The following is a 20,126-nucleotide window of genomic DNA, read 5'->3' as shown; positions in this document are numbered from 1 at the left end:
CACACCCTGCCCATACCGCTTCCACAGCAAGGCAGGTCACAGGGCAGGGGCGGGGTCAGCATTGCTGCCTGGGGCACTGGGTGGGACATGGAGCCTTTAACAGTTGGGGACAAAGTTCTCCCCTGACTCAGCCCAGTAGCTGGTACAGTAGTTGGTACCTTGGGTCTCAGCCTCCGGGTGGCCCAGCCTCACCGCCCCACAGACATGCAGGGGGCCCCGGGGCCACTGCCACCGCTGCTGTTAATGCTGCTACTGAGCCTGGGGCTACAGCCCTCATCTGGTGTCATCCCAGGTAACAGGGCCCCCCACCCCACCCAACTTCACCCCAACAAACAGGGCCTGCCCCAGGCTGACCCAGCCTCCGCTTTCCCCACGGCCAGTTGAGGAGCAAGACCCAGCCTTCTGGAACCGGCAGGCGGCGGTGGCCCTGGACGCTGCCAAGAACCTCCAGCCCATCCAGACTGCTGCGAAGAACCTCATTCTCTTCCTGGGAGATGGTGAGTGTGGGAGGCCTGCCCACCTGGGACCCCCACGACCCTGGGACCTTGGGCTGCCAGTGGCCACAGCCAGCCCTGAGGGCTCAAGCTTGACAGGGTCCCTCTCCTTCAGGGATGGGGGTGGCCACAGTGACAGCCACTCGGATCCTAAAAGGGCAGCTGAATGGCAGTCTGGGGCCTGAGACACCCCTGGCCATGGACCACTTCCCATACGTGGCTCTGTCCAAGGTAAGGACGGGAAGAAGGCCCCAGAGGGTGGGCCTGAGTTAGTGGCCCGGGGGTTGGGGTACAGATGAGGAGGGGCCCAGGGACCATCTGAGTGTGCGCCCCAGAGCTTGAGCTAAAGCTTCCCCTATTCCCAGACATACAACGTGGACAGGCAGGTGCCAGACAGCGCAGGCACAGCCACGGCCTACCTGTGTGGGGTCAAGGGCAACTACCAGACCATCGGTCTGAGCGCGGCTGCCCGCGTAGGCCAGTGCAACACCACCCGCGGCAACGAGGTCATCTCTGTGCTGAGCCGGGCCAAGAAAGCAGGTGGGCTGGGGGCCCGGGCTGTGGGGTCAGAGGCAGCCCTGGAGCTCAGCCACCCACCTTGACCTCTGCCACCCTCAGGGAAGTCTGTGGGGGTGGTGACCACCACAAGAGTGCAGCATGCCTCACCGGCTGGCACGTACGCACACACGGCGAGCCGTGACTGGTACTCAGATGCTAACATGCCCAGCCAGGCACTGAAGGAGGGTTGCCAGGACATCGCCACACAGCTCATCTCCAACACGGACATTGACGTGCGAACACACGGCCAGCCAGGGCTGGGCAGCGGGGCGGGGGTGGGGGGAGCCCCAGTCAGGCAGCCAGCAGCCTGAGCCTGGGGCCTGGCAACGTCTGGCTGGCTGGAGGGGGAGGGCTTGGGAGGGATGTAAACGGTACAGTACAGCTGGGAACAAGCCATTCTCACAAAAACCTGGCCTGGGAGCAGTGTGTGGCAGGGAGGTGTAGCTAGAAGCTGTCTGAGGCGTGGGCACAGGGCCGGACAGGCCCAGAGCCCACCTGCCTCTCCCTGTGATCCCAGGTGATCCTGGGCGGCGGCCGCCAGTACATGTTTCCCAAGGACTCCCCAGACCCTGAGTACCCCAACCAGAGGGGAGTGAGACAGGATGGCCGAAACCTGGTAGAGGAGTGGCTAGACAAGCACCAGGTGACGGGGGCTGGTGGGTGCAGGGGCTCGGCCCAGGGGGAGGCAGCAGGGGCCAGGACCCCTAAGGCTGTGGACTGAAGCCTGGTCCTGTCTCCAGGGTGCCCGCTATGTGTGGAACCGCACAGCGCTCCTCGAGGCATCCATGGACCGCTCGGTGACACACCTCATGGGTAACAGCCCACCCCACACCCCACCTAACCGCCCTGACCAGCTGGTCAGGCTCCACCACCTGCTCCCCCTGCACCCCTTCCAACCCCAATCACGACCCCTTGGCCCTCAGGCCTCTTTGAGCCCGGAGACATGAAATACGACATAAACCGAGACCCCAACCAGGACCCGTCTCTGGAGGAGATGACTGAGGCTGCCCTGCGTCTGCTGAGCAGAAACTCCCAGGGCTTCTACCTGTTTGTGGAGGGTGAGTGAGGGGCTAAGGGAGGGAGCAGGAGGGGCTGAGGGCGGCTCCAGGGCCTCCCACCGCCCCCTGGCCGTCCGCAGGGGGCCGCATTGACCACGGCCACCACGAGGGCAAGGCGTACCTGGCGCTGACCGAGGCTGTCGCGTTCGACTCCACCATTGAGAAGGCCGGCCAGCTTACAAGCGAGAAGGACACACTGACCCTCATCACCGCCGACCACTCCCACGTGTTCTCCTTCGGTGGCTACACCCTTCGCGGGAGCTCCATCTTCGGTAGGCTCCAGGAGACCTAATAATTTAAGGGGCTGTCCCTTAAATTATGTTGTTGTTGTTGTTGTTATTTGCCATCAAGTCGGCCCCGACTGACTCATAGCGACCCCTCCTTGGGTTTCCAAGGCAGTATCACTACGGAAGTAGGATTGCCCAACCTTCCTTCCGAGGAGTGGCTGGTGGGTTTGAACCGCCAGCCTTCTGGTTAGCTGTCAAGTGCCTTAGGCACTGTGCTACCAGAGCTCCTCCCTTAAATTATAGGACAGGAATATGGCTGGGCCTCAGTTTCCTCTGCATCAAATGGCGGGCTAACAGGCCTGGCCTTGAAGGGCCTTTGGGAACAGGCAGCAAGGCCGGCCCACGCTGTCTGTGGTGCCATCGGTGGTCGCTCGCCCTCCTCGCAGGGCTGGCGAACAGCAAGGCCTCGGACGGCAAGGCCTACACCTCCATCCTGTACGGCAACGGGCCTGGCTACTTGATCGGCGCGGGCAGCCGTCCGGATGTCAGCGCGACCGAGAGCGGTGAGTTCGGGGACCGAGGTGGGGACGCAGGGAGGAGACCGCGAGGGGCGGCGGCCCTGAGCCCCGCCCGCCTCCTGCCTCCCACCAGAGAACCCCGGGTACAAGCAGCAGGCGGCTGTGCCCCTGTCGTCAGAGACGCACGGCGGCGAGGACGTGGCGGTGTTCGCGCGCGGGCCGCAGGCGCACCTGGTGCACGGGGTGCAGGAACAGACCTTCGTGGCGCACGTCATGGCCTTCGCCGCCTGCCTGGAGCCCTACACGGCCTGCGGCCTGGCGCCCCCGGCCAGCACCCCCAGCGCCGCGCCTCCCGCCGGTTCCTCGTCGCGGCTGCTGCTGCCTGCGGGTCTGCTGCTGCCGCTCCTACTGGCGCACGCCGCGCCCTGACGGCCCTCTGCCCCCAGCCCGCAGCCGGGCTCCCGCGCCCACCCCTGTGTTCCCCAGCCTCCCCCTCTCCAGGGCCGCCAGTGCCCCGGCCCAGCTGCTACCCTGGGGCCCCCTGAGGGCGCGGGACTGCGGGGTGTGAGGGCCTCCAGGCCCGCAGGCTCCTGAGGCAGACCTAGGAGCCAGTGGGAACCGTGTTGCAACACCCTTGGCTCCCTGCGGCCGCTCCCGGATCCCCGCCCCCAGCGTCAGCGCCTCGGACACCCTCGCGGTCCAGGAAGGGAGGCGGCGCGCACCGCTGGCGGCTCCCAGGGGAAGGACCGGGCGAGTTAAGTCCCACACTTCGTGCTGCACTTTTGTGGCTTCTGGCCTAACAGGGACCTCGACCCTCGGGCTGGGCGCGGGCAGGTCGGGGCGCGTGGTTCCCTCCAGCCCTGCAACAGGCCCGGAGCAGCGAGCAGCTGCGTCTGCTGGCGAAAAGGCTTTGGGCTGTGCTCCGCCCCGGACCCCCGGGGTACGGGCCAGACACAAAGGCCCACAGACGCTCTTGCGGACGGCAAGGCCATGCTTGTGTGTTGTACAAATGGATTCAAAACTCAAGCAAAATTTTGAAAGCAGTTTCTGGAATTAGCTGGTGGTGATGGTTGAAGCATCTGTGGAGATCCTGAAAACCACTGTATATTCTAAAGGGTGGCCTTACCCCCCGTGATTTATATGTAAATAAAAACAGACTGCAGTTTCTGCCTCCAAGTTACAAATGTGAGAGGTCTTACTGGTCAGATGGTCACATTGTTAGCCGTAAAATCACCTAAATGAGAATATATCCAAACATCTTTCCTTTTTCTTAAAAGAAAAGCTCTCTAGCATGAGTTTTCATTCAAAAACAGTTACTTGTTCTTTTTATTAAAAGGGCATCGTTACAGTGAAGGGACAGATGGAAGGAGAGCTGTCTACTGGGTGTCTGAGATTGACAGTCCTTGTCACCTCACAAAATGTCAGCACAGTTGTCTTTAAGAAGAAGGGGGCTAGGAAGAAGGAGGAAAGGAGCAGAGGGCCTACAACGCTCTAGACACCTCCTCTTATGTGGCTTGGTCAGTTGTCAAAGTCACTCCTAAACTTATTAGCAAGGATTGTATATATCCTAGTCTAGCAGAACTTGGTTTTACTGATAATCTCCTGGAGTTCCTGGGTAGCAAGATGGTTAACTATTCAACCACTTCCCAAAAAAGTGGAGGTTTGAACGCACCACCTCAGAACAAAGGCCTGGCCACCTGCTTCCAGAAGGTCACAGCCTTCAACCCTATGCAGCAGCTCTCCTCGGTGCACCCGGAGGCACCAGGAGCTAGAATCGATTGGACCAAAACCAGCAACAATGCCCTGCACTCTGTGCCTGGGAGCTGTTCTTTTCCTTACAAAGGTTTCACTGGACCAGCCCATGAGGGAGCTTTGTGGTAATACTCTGCATCCTCATTCTATCCCAGAATCCTTTTCATGAAAAACCTTCCCTTCCACTGATGGGTACACTCGCACCCGTTTCCCCCGATGGCATTAAACAAGCCAGCCACGGTGGGGGAAAACCCTTGCTCCTACCTTTCCTGGTTCAGATGCCCAGTAAAAGTGCTTTGTGTATTTCATCACTAGAACAGAACCCAGCAAACACCTTAAACTGAGACAAGCTAGGAGCATCTGTCCTTTCAACAACTGTGTAGCAAACCTCCCACACTGAGTAATTTACTCTAACACGTTTCTTCCAATCTACGGTGTTTTCTCTACATCTTCCAGCAGTATTTGCTAACAAAGAAATGCCTTTCGGTGTGTCGACAGATCATTTTCTGTTCATTCCTTCTGCCATTTTTACTGCGGCAGAAAGAATAAAGTGTTTCCCTGCTTTGCCCGGTGGTAGATGTTTGTGTCTTTTATTATACAGGAAACTTTACAAGGGCTTTCCAAATATTTATCCTTGCTTAGGGAAATAGCAAAAAAAAAAAAAAAGTCCTGAGTTGAACAGCACATAAATTTAAACATTGCTGGAAAAAAGAGATTGCAGAGGTTTGTCTTCGTATTATGAAGGCTTGGGTTTTAAACGCCTCGCCAATCAGGAAGGTTTCACGCTGTTGTAGACGAATCTCTCGAGGCATAATGCACTCCGCAGGTTTACCAGTAACCGTGGGGGCGGGGGAGTGGTCTGTACTTCAAACAGGTTTCTGGTTGGCCAGTTTGTTTTGCAGGGGGCTTGCTTGATGATGGGTGGGTGATGACCAGGCTGCATGGGGATGAGGAAGGTCAGTGCTGCCCCTTCTGTTGCTGCTCACCTGTGAGTGGGTTACCATTTCTTTACACTTGACTGTGTTGGAGGATTCATTTGGTTAAAACTAGATGCTGTTGTTTGTTGTTGTTATGTGCCGTCAAGTCGGCCCCGACTCATAGCGACCCCTCCTTGGGTTTCCAAGGCAGTATCACTACGGAAGTAGGATTGCCCAACCTTCCTTCCGAGGAGTGGCTGGTGGGTTTGAACCGCCAGCCGTCTGGTTAGCAGGCAAGTGTCTTAGCCACTATGCTACCGGAGCTCCTAAACTAGATGCTATAATCCTTAAATCCACTTGGCCGGACCCACAGCTTTCACATGTTGCACTCCATTGAAGGTGAACAAATGGGAGGGGGGTTGCATCAACCCCTTGCCTTCGACCCCCTTTTTCTTCCACCCCCGCCAGGACCTCTGGGAACTGGGAGGGATGGGGGCCAGCCGACTGGGTCAAGAGCCAGTATGTATCCAAGTATTAAGTACGACACCAAGAGCAAACCAGTTGTCATAAATCAGTTCCAGCGCCTGGCCTCCCCATGTGTCAGCAGAGGTGTGCCCTGTAGGGTTCTCAAAGCTGTTACCTTTTGGGAGCAGATTCCCACATCTTTCTTTCCTGGGCCATTGGGTGGGTTCAAACCGCCAACCTTTTCATTAGTAGTCATTGCACCACCCAGGGACTCCAAAAACCAGTTGCTGTGTAGTCAATTCCAGCCCTTCTGAGTAGCACTTATTTCAGCAGGAATTATTTCAAGTGGCCTTTCTGGTCACAGTCCTCGATCCCACCAGGTGACACAGGGTGGCGCTATGCAGATGTGAGGTGCTTGTGGCCCAGCAAAGGGGATTAGAGAGCTTCCTAGTAATGTAGATAAGGTGCATGGCACCCTGGCGGGGTTGGAGCCATGCAAATAAGGTGTATGGAACCCTACTATGGGGATTGGTCAGTTTTGACATCCTCCTAGACTTAAAATGAGCCCTCCCAGAGGTGGAAAGGGAGCTCTCACTACCATCAAGAAAGGAGAGCCAGTGAATGATCAGAATTCCCAAGTGTATAGTAGAGCTGACAAGGGGCAAGGTTATGGTCATTACTTGGTCACAGCCAGCTACCCAGAGGGACCGAGTAGTTGATCCTGCGGGCTTGGGACCATGGTCGCAGGGGACATCAATCTCAATTGGCATAACATACTATACAAAACATTGTTCCACCTACTACTTTGGCGAGTAGCGACTGGGACCTTAAAAGCTAGGAAGCTGCCATCTAGATGCAACAACGGGTCTCTCCTCGTCAAGAAGAAAGAAGAAAACCAAAATTAATGGAAACAATCAGTCCTAGCGACTGGTACACCATCCGATCTGCAACCTATACAACTATGAGGCCAGAAGAACTAGATGGTGCCCAGCTACCACTGCCATCCACTTGGAAGGGATGTAGGAGATCCTGCATAAAGAGGGAGAACAATGTGGTACAAAACTCAAAATCATTTGGAGGCAAAAAAAAAAAAAAAAAAAAAGAAGGTGGGGACCAGGTTTGCTGGTCCAATGGAGCCTGGTGTAACCACTGAGACTATGGCCCCTAGCTGCCCTTCAGGTCTGGAATTGAACCCACAACTGTGGTTTCCAGCCAAACAAAGTACAGGCATGTGAGTTAAACATTTACCTCAAGTAGACACACGCCCTGGAGAGAACAATCATGGGAGAAGGAAGGGCTGCTTATGCACAGGGAGATAGCTCAGGGTGCAGAAGAGTATGAAGGGATGGACACTGGGAGGAGGTAACTATGGGGAGGAAGTGGGAGGGGAGCTGCTGCCTTGTAAATTTTGGTCAATGACATGAGACAAAGTATATGTGAACTGCTGTATGAAAAGTGAATTTACTCTGTAAATCTTCACCCAAATCCTAATTTAAAAAAAAAAAAGGAAAAAAAAAATGCAACAGAAGCAAAGTTAGGGGCATGACTCCTGGGGCAGCTTTCTCACCGCTCAGAACCCTTCTGTGAGGCTGTCACGGGGTCAAAGCAGCAGCATCAGTGGCTCTAATTTCCCCAGAAAATACTCCTGGTGACCCCCTGACATGAGGATCAATTGCTGAGCCCTGAGAAACAAAGGATCCTGGTGGCACAGTGGTTAAGTGCTCAGCTGCTAACCTAAAGGTCGGAGGTTTGAATCCGCCAGCCACTCCGTGGGAGAAAGATGTGGCAGTCGGCTTCCAGGAAGATAACAGCCTTGAAAACCCTAAGGGGGCAGTTCTGCTCTGCCCTAGAGGACCGCTATGAGTCCAACAGACGGACCCTGCAACTGAGGGGCTGCCTGCGGATTCCAAAGCCTAAAGGGTCTGCATGTCTCAGGAAGCCTCCTTCCCACCCCAGGAGGTGGGGGGGGCAGAGGGGTGGAGGGAGATGGAGGTGTCCTGGGGCCTCCGCTATTTAAACAAAAGTGGGTTGCAGACCCTTCTGGTTTTAAGTGTTCGAGATGGCATCATTCGTATCTGTAAAAGCCAGTCTCTCAACTGCAGAAGGGAAGCTGGCGCCTGCACTGCTGGCCGGGTGCCCTGGCCTGTCTGCTTCAGGTGGTCCACTCAGTGGGCACCGGAGAGGAGATTGCGCTTTGTACAAATGGGAGGTAATCGTGAGGAGGGGAGTGGCAGCCAGGGAGGGGAGAAGGAGGCAGCACAGGACCCACGTTCTCAGCAGCTACACAGGCCGCCCCCCCCCCAGACCCCAAACCCTCAGTGAAGACTGGGTGAGTAGTTCCCTGTGGAGGGGAGGAACCGGGCACTGCCCAGTACGGAGGATGTGGGGATGGCAAGAGCCAGCCCACCCAGGGGGGATGGGAGAACCCCCTGAGGTCTGCTTTGGAGGACTCTGGGCGCCCAACACATTTCGAATGGGGGCTCAAGCCCCTTAAAAAGATTGTGTCTAGTGTCCCTTACAAGGTGAGATCCCTTGGTCCCTGGCACTGAGCATCTGGTCAGCACAGGAGTGACTTCAAGATGGTGGAAATTAAAGCTGGACTCCTACAGAGCTAATGAGAAGGCCTGGGGCTCAGGGCTGTCAGGGGCACCTTCCTGGGTACCCTAAAATCACCACCAGAGCTGGCCAGCCCCCAGTGCCACCAAAGCTGTCTCCTCAGGCCCTGGGGAGGGGAACCTGGGCAGGAGCAAATCCAGCAGCTAGCTTTCCCTCCTTCCCAGATCTGCGCAGACCTGCCTCCACCGGCCTCCAGGCCCGAGGGGTGTCTCCCTCCACCTTTAGCCCTGAGGACTCAGGAAGCCAGGCTAACAGAGGCCCTCGGGCTGAGGCAGGGCTAGCACGGTCCTGCCCAGGAGCAGGGAGCTGCCTACCTGCCCCAGCTGTCGACCAGGCTCCCTGGGGCCAGCCACTTGCCAAGGTCGCCCCACAGAATCCCTGGGCTCACGCACTGCTCTCAGAGCTGAGGATGCCAGCATCCAGGGCCTGGTGCAGCCCCTGGTCCGGGGGGCTCTGGGCACACAGGGGCACCTGGAAGCTTCAGTGCAGTCAGAAGCTATCTCTGGATGCTTCATTCCCGGCTGGCAAATGCTCAGCTGAAGGCTGCTTTTGGACATTCCCATGGGCCACGAACCACCCACAGCAGCCCTGCCCCCACAGCACTCAGCTCGTGCCAGTCACTTAGCACAGGGGAAACTGAGGCGGGGGAGGGGGCAGTTGTGCCACGGATGTGCACACCCCAGGTGAATCCAGTTTGGCTAATTCCCACCGAGTCCTAGTGCTGCACCCGGCAAGAAGAAAGCTCCCCGCTGCAGGCAGGTTTCCCAAGAGACACTTCAGGGGCGGGTGCTGAGCATATCTGGACTCAGGCCCCGAGGGTTTCAAAGGCCAAGCCCACACGAGCAGTGGCCTTGGGTGGGGCACAGGCCCACCCCTCTCCAGTCTCAGTTTCCTGGTCTGTTCCAGGGCTATCCCTAGTGGTTCTGGTCACAGTGAGGGTGGCTTAGGACCTGCCTGGAAAGGCAGTTTGGGAACCCATGGGTGGCACATGATGTCACCTGCGTGCCCGCCCTGCTCCCTGAGGCTCTGTTCCAGGGGTGTATCGGAACTCCACGGGCCTGAGCACAGGAACCCCTCCTGACCCATTGGGCTCCCAAACTTCTCCCCCAGAGAAGCGACAGGGGCTACACAGCCCCTGGAGAAGCAACACATGACTGCCACACGGCAGGGCTCATGGGCCTCTAATGGCCTCACGGCTCCCGTAAGGCTCTGGCCCCTCGACCTGGTACATGCAGGGCAGCAGGCCACATGCCAGTAGCTGAGGTCCCCGGGGATCTGGGCCTCATGTTCGGGCCACTCTCCCAGGACTCTTTATTCCACCATCCCACCCAGGACAATCTTACACACACACACACACATTCACTCACATACACACTCACACTCACACACGTCCAGGCCTCATACCTCCTGAGGGAGATCCCCCCAAGCCCACAGGTCCCTCCTGCCCCTGGGCTCCCCTAAGTGAGCAGAGACAGGGGTTGTTCTTGGGTAGGACTGGGAACTCTGGGAGCCCATGCTGGGACAAGAGTGCTGGACCAAGGGAGTCCAGCTCCAGCCAGGATCCCAGGCTGAGACTGGGAGGAATTGCCCCTGGCCGTGGGGACTCTGTCCATCCTGGCTTGGCTGACGCCTCGCCTTTCTTTCCCCAGCGGGCCACTCCTGGGTGGGTCCTGCTCTATGTTGTTGTTGGGTACCATTGAGTCATTTCTGACTCAGAGTGACCCCGTGTACAACAGAACCAAACCCCGCCTGGTCCTATGCAATCCTCACCATCCCTGCTACACCTGAGCCCATCGCTGCAGCCACTGTCTCTCTCCACCTCAGTGAGGTTCTTTGCCTTTTCCACTGCTCCCCACTTTACCGAGCATGACATCCTCCTGCAGGGACTGGTCTTTTCTGACAATATGACCGAAGTAGGTGAGATGGAGTCTGAGCATTCTCACTTCTAAGGAACATTCCAGCTGTACTTCTTCCAGGTCAGATTTGTTGGTTCTTCTGGCAGCCCGTGATAGTTTCAGTATTCACCACCCATCTGCCACTTTGTCGCACTGTGGTGGCTGGCATGTCACTGTGATTCTGGAAGCTCTGCCAGGGGTACTTCAAACACCAACAGGGTCATCTTTGGTGGACAAGTTTCAGTGGTGCTTCCAGACCAAGAGAGGCTTGGAAGAAGGACAGGCCACCCACCTTGGAAAACATAGACGACTGAAAACCTCATGAACAGCAGTGCACACTGTCTGATACATTCACGGCCAACCTCACGCAGAGGAGAGACACCTGCTCTGTGGAGCCCCTCAATTTCGTGAAATCAGCTACAATAGTGCATTTTCTGTAACAGAGCTCTGGTGGTGCAGTGGTTAAGGCATGTGGCTGCTAGTGAAATGTCGGGGGTTCAAACCCAGCAGCTGCTCCATGGAAGAAAGATGAGGCAATCCGCTTCCACAAAGATTTATAGCCTTGGAAATCCAGTGGAGGTCACTCTGAGTCAGAAATGACTCAATGGCAGTGAGTTATCCCAGATCGGGGGGCCCAGGGTTAGGGGAGCACAGGAGCTTTTTAGACATCACTCAAGGCTTGGGGGTGGCACAGATGTTCTCTGACCATAGTGACAAGAGACGGCCTGCAAGACGTACCCTCTGCAGCAGGAGAGATGAGGAGGGGCACGTGCTGGGTGGTGCTCAAAGAGGGGTGAACCTGAACCCCTCCAGGATGCCCAAACTCCCTGCTGGACTCCATTCAGGGTGACTTAACCCTGAATCAGAAAGTCAGGCCCCAGGAGAAAGGGCATCCCCCCGCTGGTCCCCATCCTGCAGATACCTGAGAGCCCCACGTGGGCTGCCCAGCACAAAACAGTCTTCCCTCACCTGCCTGCCTCCTCTCCTGGTCCAAGTCAATCGGCCTTGTCTAAGCCCAGTCCCCCCTCCCCCTGCTGGAACATCCCTCAGGCTCCATGGAGGAGTCCCCGAAGGTCATGTGCGTCAGCCCCTGGCTCAGGTAAGTGTGGTCACAGTCCGTCTTGGACAAGGAGCTGAGGTCAGGGGCTGCCTAGTGACCAAGAATTCTCTTGGGAAGGATGTGTAAGTGAAGTAAAGCCCCATATCATGCAAAATGTGTTGGTGTTCCAGCACCCACCAGAGGCTGTTCCAAGGCACCCCCAAAACTGGGCAGGAAGCCCTGGGCAGGGAGGACTTGGTGCTTGGTGGGAAAGACCGGAAGAGCCCTGGGAGGCTGGGGACAGACACAGAGGAGGTCAGGGACAAGGAAGGCCAAGGACAGGGGAGGTAGGGATACAGGGGAGGCCAGTCCAAGGCAGCCAGGAGGGGACCCACCCTGGAGCTGGGTAGGGCTGGACCAAGGTGGGTATCGGGCATGAGCTCCAGGAAACCCATGCCCCGGAGGCCCACTCTAGGTCCTGGATGTGCCCACAGGTCTGCAGCCCACCTCTCTGGGGCCCTGAAGAGGCCAACACAATGACGGTACATCGGCTTTATTGACCCGACTTAGCAGCGAGACACAGCGAAGATGGGGCCTGTACAAGCAGGCTAGGCCAGGGCTGGCTCCCTGGAGCTGAGTCAGGGGGACTCTGGGACCCTCCTCCCAGCCCTCAGAGCCCAGCTCCTCCCTGCTCCACCCTCCCGAGTGAGGGACATCAGCTGGGCAGGAGGGGCTCGGCAGGTGGGCAGGCTCCCGGGCTGGATGGGAGGTGATGCGTGCAGGACGGTGGGGGCGTGCAGGTGGCCGGCTCACCACACGGAGCACTTGTGGACAGGGTTCATGGGTGAGTCCTTGGGGCAGTGGAAGGCTCGGCCAAACTCTTCAAATTGGGACACACTGCCCAGCACCCTGGAGGAGGGAGGGGAGGCTGGGCTCAGCAGCCACGTGGTCTTCCGCCCCTTCCCACCCCCAGCTGCTCTCAGTGCAGACCGGCGGAGGGGTGAGGCCGGCCGGCGGCAGGGTGGGAGGCGGCCCAGGCTCACCTGTAGTGTTCAGGTGCGTGTTTGTCGGTCAGCACCTGCAGGTAGATGGACTGTGACCGCCGCTTGATGCACCAGTTCTGGGCCCGGGGGGCGAGGGGGAGAGGATGGTGAGGCCCAACCCCACCTGCCGGTGCCTCCCCCACCGTCTTGGGGCTGGGCCTGAACCCCCCATCAGACGCCACAGGGCCACTGTCTTTTGAAGGGCAGGTGATGGGACACAGGCTGCATCCACAGGGCCCGGATGCTGGGCCCCACCCCCCAGGGTCCCGGGCCAGCCTCCAGCCAGGGCTCACCTGGGCAAAGGCGATGAAGAAGAGCTGGTTGTGTGTGTACTTGAGCCGATGCAGGGGGTGCTCTGGGCCGTGCTCCCGTACCCACTTCTGATAGGCCTGGGGTGCAGAAAGCGTGAGGAGCTGTGCCCACAGAGGACGACCTAACCCACCCTGCCCTGGTGTTGCCCCTCTCCTCCTCCTCCACTGCACCCGACCACACCAGCCATGCGGCCAGCCCCTCTGGGGATGTGGCCCAGGGGAACGGCTGTCCTCCACAACCCAGCTCTACACGACAGCCGCTAAGGGAGCCCAAGATACCTGCCTGGCCCACCCTTCCTACACTGTACTCCCACATATTAGAACCTGGGTCAGAGCCACCACCTCCAGGCAGCCCTCCCTCCCACCCTTTCCCCACGTGGCCCGGCAGGGAGCGGGGCCGAGAGGCCACAACTCACATAGTAGGCCAGCTTGAGGCCTCCCATGTCCGCGATGTTCTCCCCAAGCGTGTGTTTCCCGTTCACCTGCCGAGGCGGGAGGAGCCTGGGGCTGCGTGGGGCCGGCTGGCCGCCCTCAGGCATGGACCACCTGGAGCTGGCTCTCACAGGTCCGCCCTCTTTTCCCTTCCCACATGCACTGTGTCAATCAGTGTGAACACGTTCCTGGACCCATGTGAGCGTGAACTGAAGGCCGGGTGAACACGCCAGCCTGTCTGCAGGGCCCTGCCACATGCTCTTTGCACACTAGCCTGTGCATGTGGTGTGCATGCTCCCAGTCCACGCCCAGCAGCCTGTGGCCTGGGGGGCGAAGGCACCAACCCGCTGGTTGTAGACAGTGAAGTTGTCATAGAGACGGACGATGCACTCGGCCTTGCGCAGGAAGCGGCTGTAGGAGGCCTCCGTCCACCAGTGCAGCAGGTTCCCAGAGCGGTCATACTGGCCCCCTGTGGATGGGGGCGAGGGCGGGACACCATGTCCTCCCCACACCCCCACACCCCCTCCAGCCAGTGGGGCCAGAGTGCCGCGTAGCCTCATCAGCACACCCCCTCTACCCACCCAGGCTCCAGGGCCCTCACCCCAGTCATCGTAGCCATGGGTCAGCTCGTGCCCGATGATGGTGCCGATGCCCCCGTAGTTCAAAGACCTGGGCATGAGGTGGCATCGTCAGGTTGGGTCCCCACTGCCACCAGGTCCTAGAAGGCCCCCTACAGGCTGGGAAGTGGCCCAGAGAGGCCACAGCAGGGTCCACATGGCCCTGGGGCACCCACATCTTCCCTTCACAGGGGACATGTAAGAGGAGCTAGTGGCACCTGCCAGCTGCCTTCTAAGAAGTATCACCTCATGGAGCTGGGGAAGGGGGCAGGCTTGGAGGGTGACTGAGTGACTGAAGCTCTCACCTAAGGGCTGGCCCCCTTCCTCATTGCCAGGAGTTCCCACTTGTAAAATACCTAAACGAGCCCCGGTAAGGTAGGTGAGGACAGGAACTTAAGATGTTGATAAACAAAAATACAGTTTTCTAAATAACCCAGGGTGATGTGGGGCTATGGGGACCAACGTCTCCACTATCATGACTCCCAAGCGCAGAGAGAGGTGCCTGGGGGGGCCCCCAGCCCAGCTCACGGCAGTCTGGGCAGCCCCACCCACCCAACACAAGGCCTGCTGTGGGGCCCCAGCCCCCTTTCACCCCACTATACTCACTGCGGGAAGTCAGGGTCATACAATGTGGGCTGCAGGATACCAGCAGGGAACACTGCAGGAGGCGTGGCTAGAGTCAGACCTGCCTCCTTCTCAGGCCCCGCCCCTTGCCTGGGACGCACCCTCTTACCCATCTGGTTCTTGTTGGGTAGATAGTAGGCGTTCAGCGCCTGTGGGGGCAGCAGCCACCTGTGGGAGGGGACTGGCTCAGCTGGCGGAACACCCCCTCCTCTCCCCCCCCCCAATAGCTTCCTCCACCCTGAAGGCTGAACTGGGCCCCACCCACAGACGTCTCCTAAGGGGACACCATCTGGACCTCCCCAAGGCTGGGCCCAGGTGCCTCTGCGCCAGCCTCCCGGCTTCAGGAAGGAGCCCTCCCCCACAGCACGGCCTGCCCAGCCCCAGCGCCAGCCGGGCACCCACGTGGACTTGTCCACTTCCTGCCGGATCTTCTTCACCGAGAGCTGGATGCTGAAACGGATGCTGTTCAGGATGTTCTTGAAGTAGGTCTTCTCGTGGACCTCAAACTGCGGGGGTCAGGTAGTGCTCAGAGGCAGCCGCTGGCAGATTGCATGCCCGTCTGTGGTCAGCCAGCTGGGCCCCAGCTCCTTCCCTGCATCTGGGGCACCCTGGGGGTCTCAGCCAGGGCCAGGGAGGCCAGGCCGGGTGGTCAAGGGGAACAGGCCCACCTCGTACTCCTTGTCCACAGCCTCGGGCTTGAGCAGGAAGTCTGGGTAGCCGACCATCACCATCATGTACTGGAGCTGTGGGCGGGAGGGCAGGGGCTGGGCTCTAAGTGTGGGGCAGACCTGGGAGAGCAGGCAGCTGAAGGCAACTCAACTGCACCCATGAGACAGGCCTCTTTGTCTCTTTTTCTCTCTTCAAGGAGCTCTGGTAGTGTAGTGCCTAAGGCATTTGACTGCTAACTAAAAGGCCGGTGGTTCAAACCCACCAGCCACTCCTCGGAAGGAAGGTTGGGCAATCTACTTCCGTAGTGATACCACCTCAGAAACCCAAAGAGGAGTCACCATGAGTGGGATACGACTGGACAGCAGTGGGTTGGGTTGGGTTTGGGTTCAGCACCTGGCACACAGCTGGTGCTCAATACATGTTTGCAGAACCAACAAGCAAACGGACGGGAGGAGTGCCTCCCACCTTGGCCCGAGCAGCTGCCTTGGTCTCAGCGTCCATCCAGTCTAGCTCTTCCAGGCGCTGGCCCAGGATGTACCTGATGTCTTCCACCAACTGCTGGACCTGCAGGTCAGGGGTGAGATCAGGGGTCAGCCCAGGAGGCTTAGCTGTGGGTCCGGAGCACCAGGCATGGGGCCCCTCTAACCATTCAGCACCACTTTCTGAGTCCAGTGCTTGTCTGTAGGCACCAAGGGGAAGCCTTAGAGGTGGGGCTCCAATCCCTGCACACCTCAAAAATAAGTTCTCAATATGGAAGGCCAGTGCCCCAGCAATGACCACAGATGATCCTAAGGCTACGTACGTCTTCTGGGCACAGCAGAGAAGGGTGGGTGGGAGCTCAGCCCGGAGGGCGCCCTGTGGCTGACAGCCCAGGCAGGCAAGGGCTGGTGACGACAGGCCTGGAACCTCCGAGAGGGCTGAGCTCTAAGCTGAGCTTGAAGCCCTGGCTGCAGGGGGATGTGTTGGCTCTGGGCCCACACCCAGCTCAGTACCCCCACCCCACCTCAAACCCAAGGCTGCCTGACCTTGACCTTGCTGGCTGCTGAGAAGTGCTCATGGACAAAGAGGGCACCAAGCGCCATGCCAAAGTGGCGGTTGGCCTGGCCCAGGCAGACTCGGGCCAGCTCCTGTGGCTTGTCACTGCCCTCCATCTCTCGAGCCAGCTCCTGCAGTGCTTCTCGGAATGGTGGGGACAGGTGCTCACTCAGGACCACCACCACGCGCCACACCAGGTAGTTGTGCAGGATCCTGGGGCAGGGGAGGCAGCTGGGTGTCCAGAGAGGTTCATGTGCACAGGCCCCCCTAAAGGCTCCACCTGTTCCGCCCTGTGTTCCTCCAGCCTGGGGCTGGACTCAGCATCTGACAGCACCCAACCCTCAGAGAAGAGCCTGGGGGCATTGCAGGGTAAGGAAAAGGGCAGGGTCCACACGAAGCAGGCACATTCCCACCCCTGAGCCCCTGATGCTGATGGGTCAGGGCCCAGCATCATTCCCTGACTTGCTTTGGGGTGGGAGAAGACACTTGGGGGTGACTGTGCCTCGGAGCAGGCTCCAAGGGCCTCTGTTCCTCCCAAGGTGGGCAGAGACCACCTCTCCCCTGATGCAGGTGGCCCTTGTGGGGCAGGGGGATGCACCCACTTAGGCCCGCAGGTGAGGAGATCTCCAGAAGGCTCACTGCCCTGCCCAGGCTCCGAGAGAACAGGGACAGAGCCAAGGATCCAGACTCCTACTGTAGTGCTCCCAGCCTGGCTACTGGCAGAGGCAGAGGTGGGGAGTTGAAGCTCACCGGGCAGACAGGATGGGGGGCCAGGCAGGATCAGGGCCCCGGGTGGGCAGGATAGGAAGCCTGCAGCCATACCTGCGGGGTGTGGAGCGGATGAGCTGGGACACCTGCTGCATGTAATCTGTGGCCAGCAGCACCACCTCCTCTTCCTCCGAGAAGTCCTCCTGGAAGATCTGGTCCAGCAGCCACTTCCACCGCAGCTGCCATCGTGGGCAGGGACAGTGAGCAGCCGGGACAGTGAGGCAGCAGGAGCAGGCAAGCCAGGCAGGGCAAGAGTCCATGCAAGGCCTTGCCCGTGCCTGGGGCAGGGGTGACCAGGGGGGTCTCAAGATGAGTGCCCCTCCCCCACCCTGCCACCAGGCAGGGCTGCACTCACGTGGGGGGTGATCTCCTGCAGTTGCCCCAGCGTCACTTTGTTGTACATGGAGCTGATGTCCCGCCGAAGGTCATCATACTCTGACACAGTGATCTGGGGGTGGAGATCCACGTGGACCCTGGCCCTGCCGGTGGCCCCTGGCCCCAGCCCCACCTGCCCGGCCTGCTCACGTTGGCCAGCTGCTGCTCCAGCTGCAAGATCTCCTGAGCCTTCTGCTCCACAGCGTCAGCGCCCAGGAGCCCAAGCAGTCGCTCCATGAATGAGCGGTAAGCCGCCAGGATCTGCGCCAGGGGAGGGGCCATGTCACGGATGGGGGCAGGGCCCAGCCCAGGCCTCCCAGCAACCCCAGCCCACACCCAGCGAGCACCTTCTCGCTCTCCTCATCCTGGGCCAGGTAGAGGGTCCTCTCTGGCAGGGTGAGCCCATCCTGGTCAATCTAAGGAGGAAGATGGGGTCAAAGGCCACACGATGCCAGATTCCCCTAAACAGAGGTCCAAGGAGAGGACACTCCAGACATCCACTGTCACACCCCGGAACCACAAAGACACTGGCCTTTATCCTGCCCAGAGAACGGATCTCAGCTGCCACACCACCCTAGGCCGTTCTGGGTGGGGGGGTGCCAGGGCACACCGTCCTCCTGAACTCCTTCCCCTGTAAGCCTTCGCTCTCCTGGCCTGTGAGGGGCGCTCAGGCGATCTCCCTGAGAGTGGGGTCGGTGCATCCCCGGTCAGCCCCCGCCATGCAGGCCTCCATTGCTGGCCGCGGACACCCCTCCCTCCCACCTTCAAAGGCCCCGCGGCTCGGCTGAACACCGCATTTACGCAGGGAAATTACTTGCGCCCTCCTCCCGCGCTCGGCCCGCGGCCCCGCTCCCGCGCGGGCCTCCCGGGCCAGGGCCTGTCCCCTGCACTCACGCGGATGACGTAGCGCGAGGAGTTCCTGTCGTCCAGGCTGACGGTGAGGGAGAAGAGCGCGGCGGCGCTGTACACGCCCTGCGCCTTGTACAGCAGCCGGTTGAGGTCCCAGTGCGCCGCGGTCCCCGCGCGCCCGGCCGCCCCGCCCAGGTCCCAGCCGCCGCAGTCCTCGATGACCTCGAGCATGGGCCGCGGGCCCAGCCGCTCGATCTCGCGCATGTCCAGGCACGAACGGAAGAAGGCGCGCACCTTGCGCTGCGCCGCGCCGCCCGGGCCCCCTCCGGGCCGAGCCAGCAGGCGCCGCAGCCGCTCCTCGTTCTGCTCGCCGATGGCCGCGATGGTGCCGTAGGTGAGCTTGTCGTCGGGGATAGCGTGGCGCCGCAGCCAGCCGCCGCACGCGAACGAATAGAAGTCCTGGCACGGGTCGATGCTGGCGTCCAGGTTGGCGGCCAGGAAGCGGGCCGCACGCGCGAAGGCCTTGCGCTCGGGACAGCCCTCCGGACAGGCGCCACCTCCCGCGCCCGGGCCCAGGTACTTGAGCGCCAGCATGGCGGCCAGGATGGCGCAGAGGCCGGCGGCGAACACCAGCCCCGACAGCAGGCACACCTCGCGCCGGTTCCAGCGCGGTAGTCCGGCCCGAGCCCCGGAGGCACCGCGCCCGGCGCCCAGAGGGAAGCCGGCAGGTAGCGAGGCCCCGCGCGCGCCCCCCGCGCCGCACCGGCTCACGTACTTGACCTCCTGGAACTCGTCGTAGTGCGCTGTCATTGAGTACGGGGTCTCCATGGCGCTGCGGTGGCCACCGTGTGGCCCTGGACGCCCTCGGGCCGCTACAGGGTGCGCCCTGCCGCCGGCTCCCTCGCGGGCCTCCGCATGGTCCTTGGGTGGCCCCTATGGGAAGGAAGGGCGTAGGCTGAGAGAGTCCACGGGGCCTACAGCACTCGAGGAGGACGCAGGCCTAGGTCCGGAGGCTGGAGGCCACCATGGGTCCCCAACCGCAGGCCTGGGGCCTGGCCTCCCTGCATCATTCCCCGAATGAAGAAAGGACAGGGCGCACTGTGACACCTCCTCCCGCGTTCACAGTCCGCATCCTTTAACACCCTTCCCTGCCACACGCGTGCTGCCCACTGGGATGGGAGGCCCCAGTAAAATACGAAGGCACTGGACACGGGGCCTGGCACGTAGTAGGCCTTCAATGAAAGGCTACCCACGACCTGCTGCAGCCAAAGCCAGGTGGGGGAGGGGAGGAGAGGGGCGACGGCAGAAAGAAGGTGCGGTCAGAGGAACGTGTGTGCGGACCCTGAGGCCGCCTGCCGCCCAGCCGCACCTTCCCCTCGGACCTCTGAGCCTGGAAGCCCCAGGAAGCAGCCAATGCACCAAAGTTTGTCCTCGGGGCTTCCCCAGCCTCTTTCCCAAAGCTTTCTGCCGAATGGCCCCAATGCTCACCAGCCCCTTCTCCAAGAGGCGCGCACCAGCCGGTTCCAGGGCCCGGAAGACACCCCCGACGGCCCTGGCGCAGAACCGGCACCACTTCGGTCCCCCGCCCCAGGCCACTCCCGATTTCAACAGGTTCTCCCCAGAACCCAAACTTGAGCGAAGTTTCCCCCCAGGCGCTGAGCGAGCTGGCCCGGAGCGCCCAGGGCCCTGGAAGCCGAGCCTCCGGCGCGTGGCCGGTCCCCGCAGCCAGCCGAGCCCAAGATCCGAGCCCGGGAGTCGCCGCTGCAGCCGGAGCCGCGAGGACTCAGACAAAGCCGGGAGGCTCGGCGCAGAGGTGGCGGCGGTCGTGGCCGCGGCAGCAGCGGGCTCGGGCGCTACTTACCCG

The 20,126-nt window shown here is 60.3% G+C and overlaps 2 protein-coding genes across 2 annotated transcripts; one reads left to right on the top strand and one right to left on the bottom strand.

Moving 5' to 3' along the window:
• The first annotated feature begins 204 nt into the window (after window positions 1–204).
• Window positions 205–3,284, top strand: ALPI (alkaline phosphatase, intestinal). Its single transcript, XM_007941885.2, has 11 exons — window positions 205–292; window positions 381–497; window positions 610–725; window positions 860–1,034; window positions 1,113–1,285; window positions 1,570–1,695; window positions 1,793–1,865; window positions 1,976–2,110; window positions 2,191–2,382; window positions 2,784–2,900; window positions 2,989–3,284. Exons 1-11 carry the CDS (start codon window positions 205–207, stop codon window positions 3,282–3,284), a joined length of 1,608 nt encoding a protein of 535 aa, XP_007940076.2.
• A 9,064-nt stretch (window positions 3,285–12,348) lies between these two features.
• ECEL1 (endothelin converting enzyme like 1) lies at window positions 12,349–19,090 on the bottom strand. Its single transcript, XM_007941861.2, has 17 exons — window positions 18,308–19,090; window positions 17,761–17,829; window positions 17,564–17,674; window positions 17,394–17,486; window positions 17,093–17,217; window positions 16,261–16,483; window positions 15,701–15,799; window positions 15,235–15,309; window positions 14,969–15,072; window positions 14,676–14,734; window positions 14,549–14,600; window positions 13,927–13,994; window positions 13,670–13,794; window positions 13,310–13,375; window positions 12,876–12,971; window positions 12,583–12,659; window positions 12,349–12,448 (listed from the first exon to the last, which is right to left on the bottom strand). The coding sequence occupies exons 1-17, from the start codon at window positions 19,088–19,090 to the stop codon at window positions 12,349–12,351; spliced, it is 2,325 nt and encodes a 774-aa protein (XP_007940052.1).
• Window positions 19,091–20,126: the final 1,036 nt, after the last annotated feature.

This window comes from Orycteropus afer, unplaced genomic scaffold, assembly GCF_000298275.1.
Source record: "Orycteropus afer afer isolate SDZICR_OR568_19922 unplaced genomic scaffold, OryAfe1.0 scaffold00006, whole genome shotgun sequence".
NCBI classification, from domain to species: domain Eukaryota; kingdom Metazoa; phylum Chordata; class Mammalia; order Tubulidentata; family Orycteropodidae; genus Orycteropus; species Orycteropus afer.
This window is presented reverse-complemented; position numbering and strand designations above follow the sequence as displayed.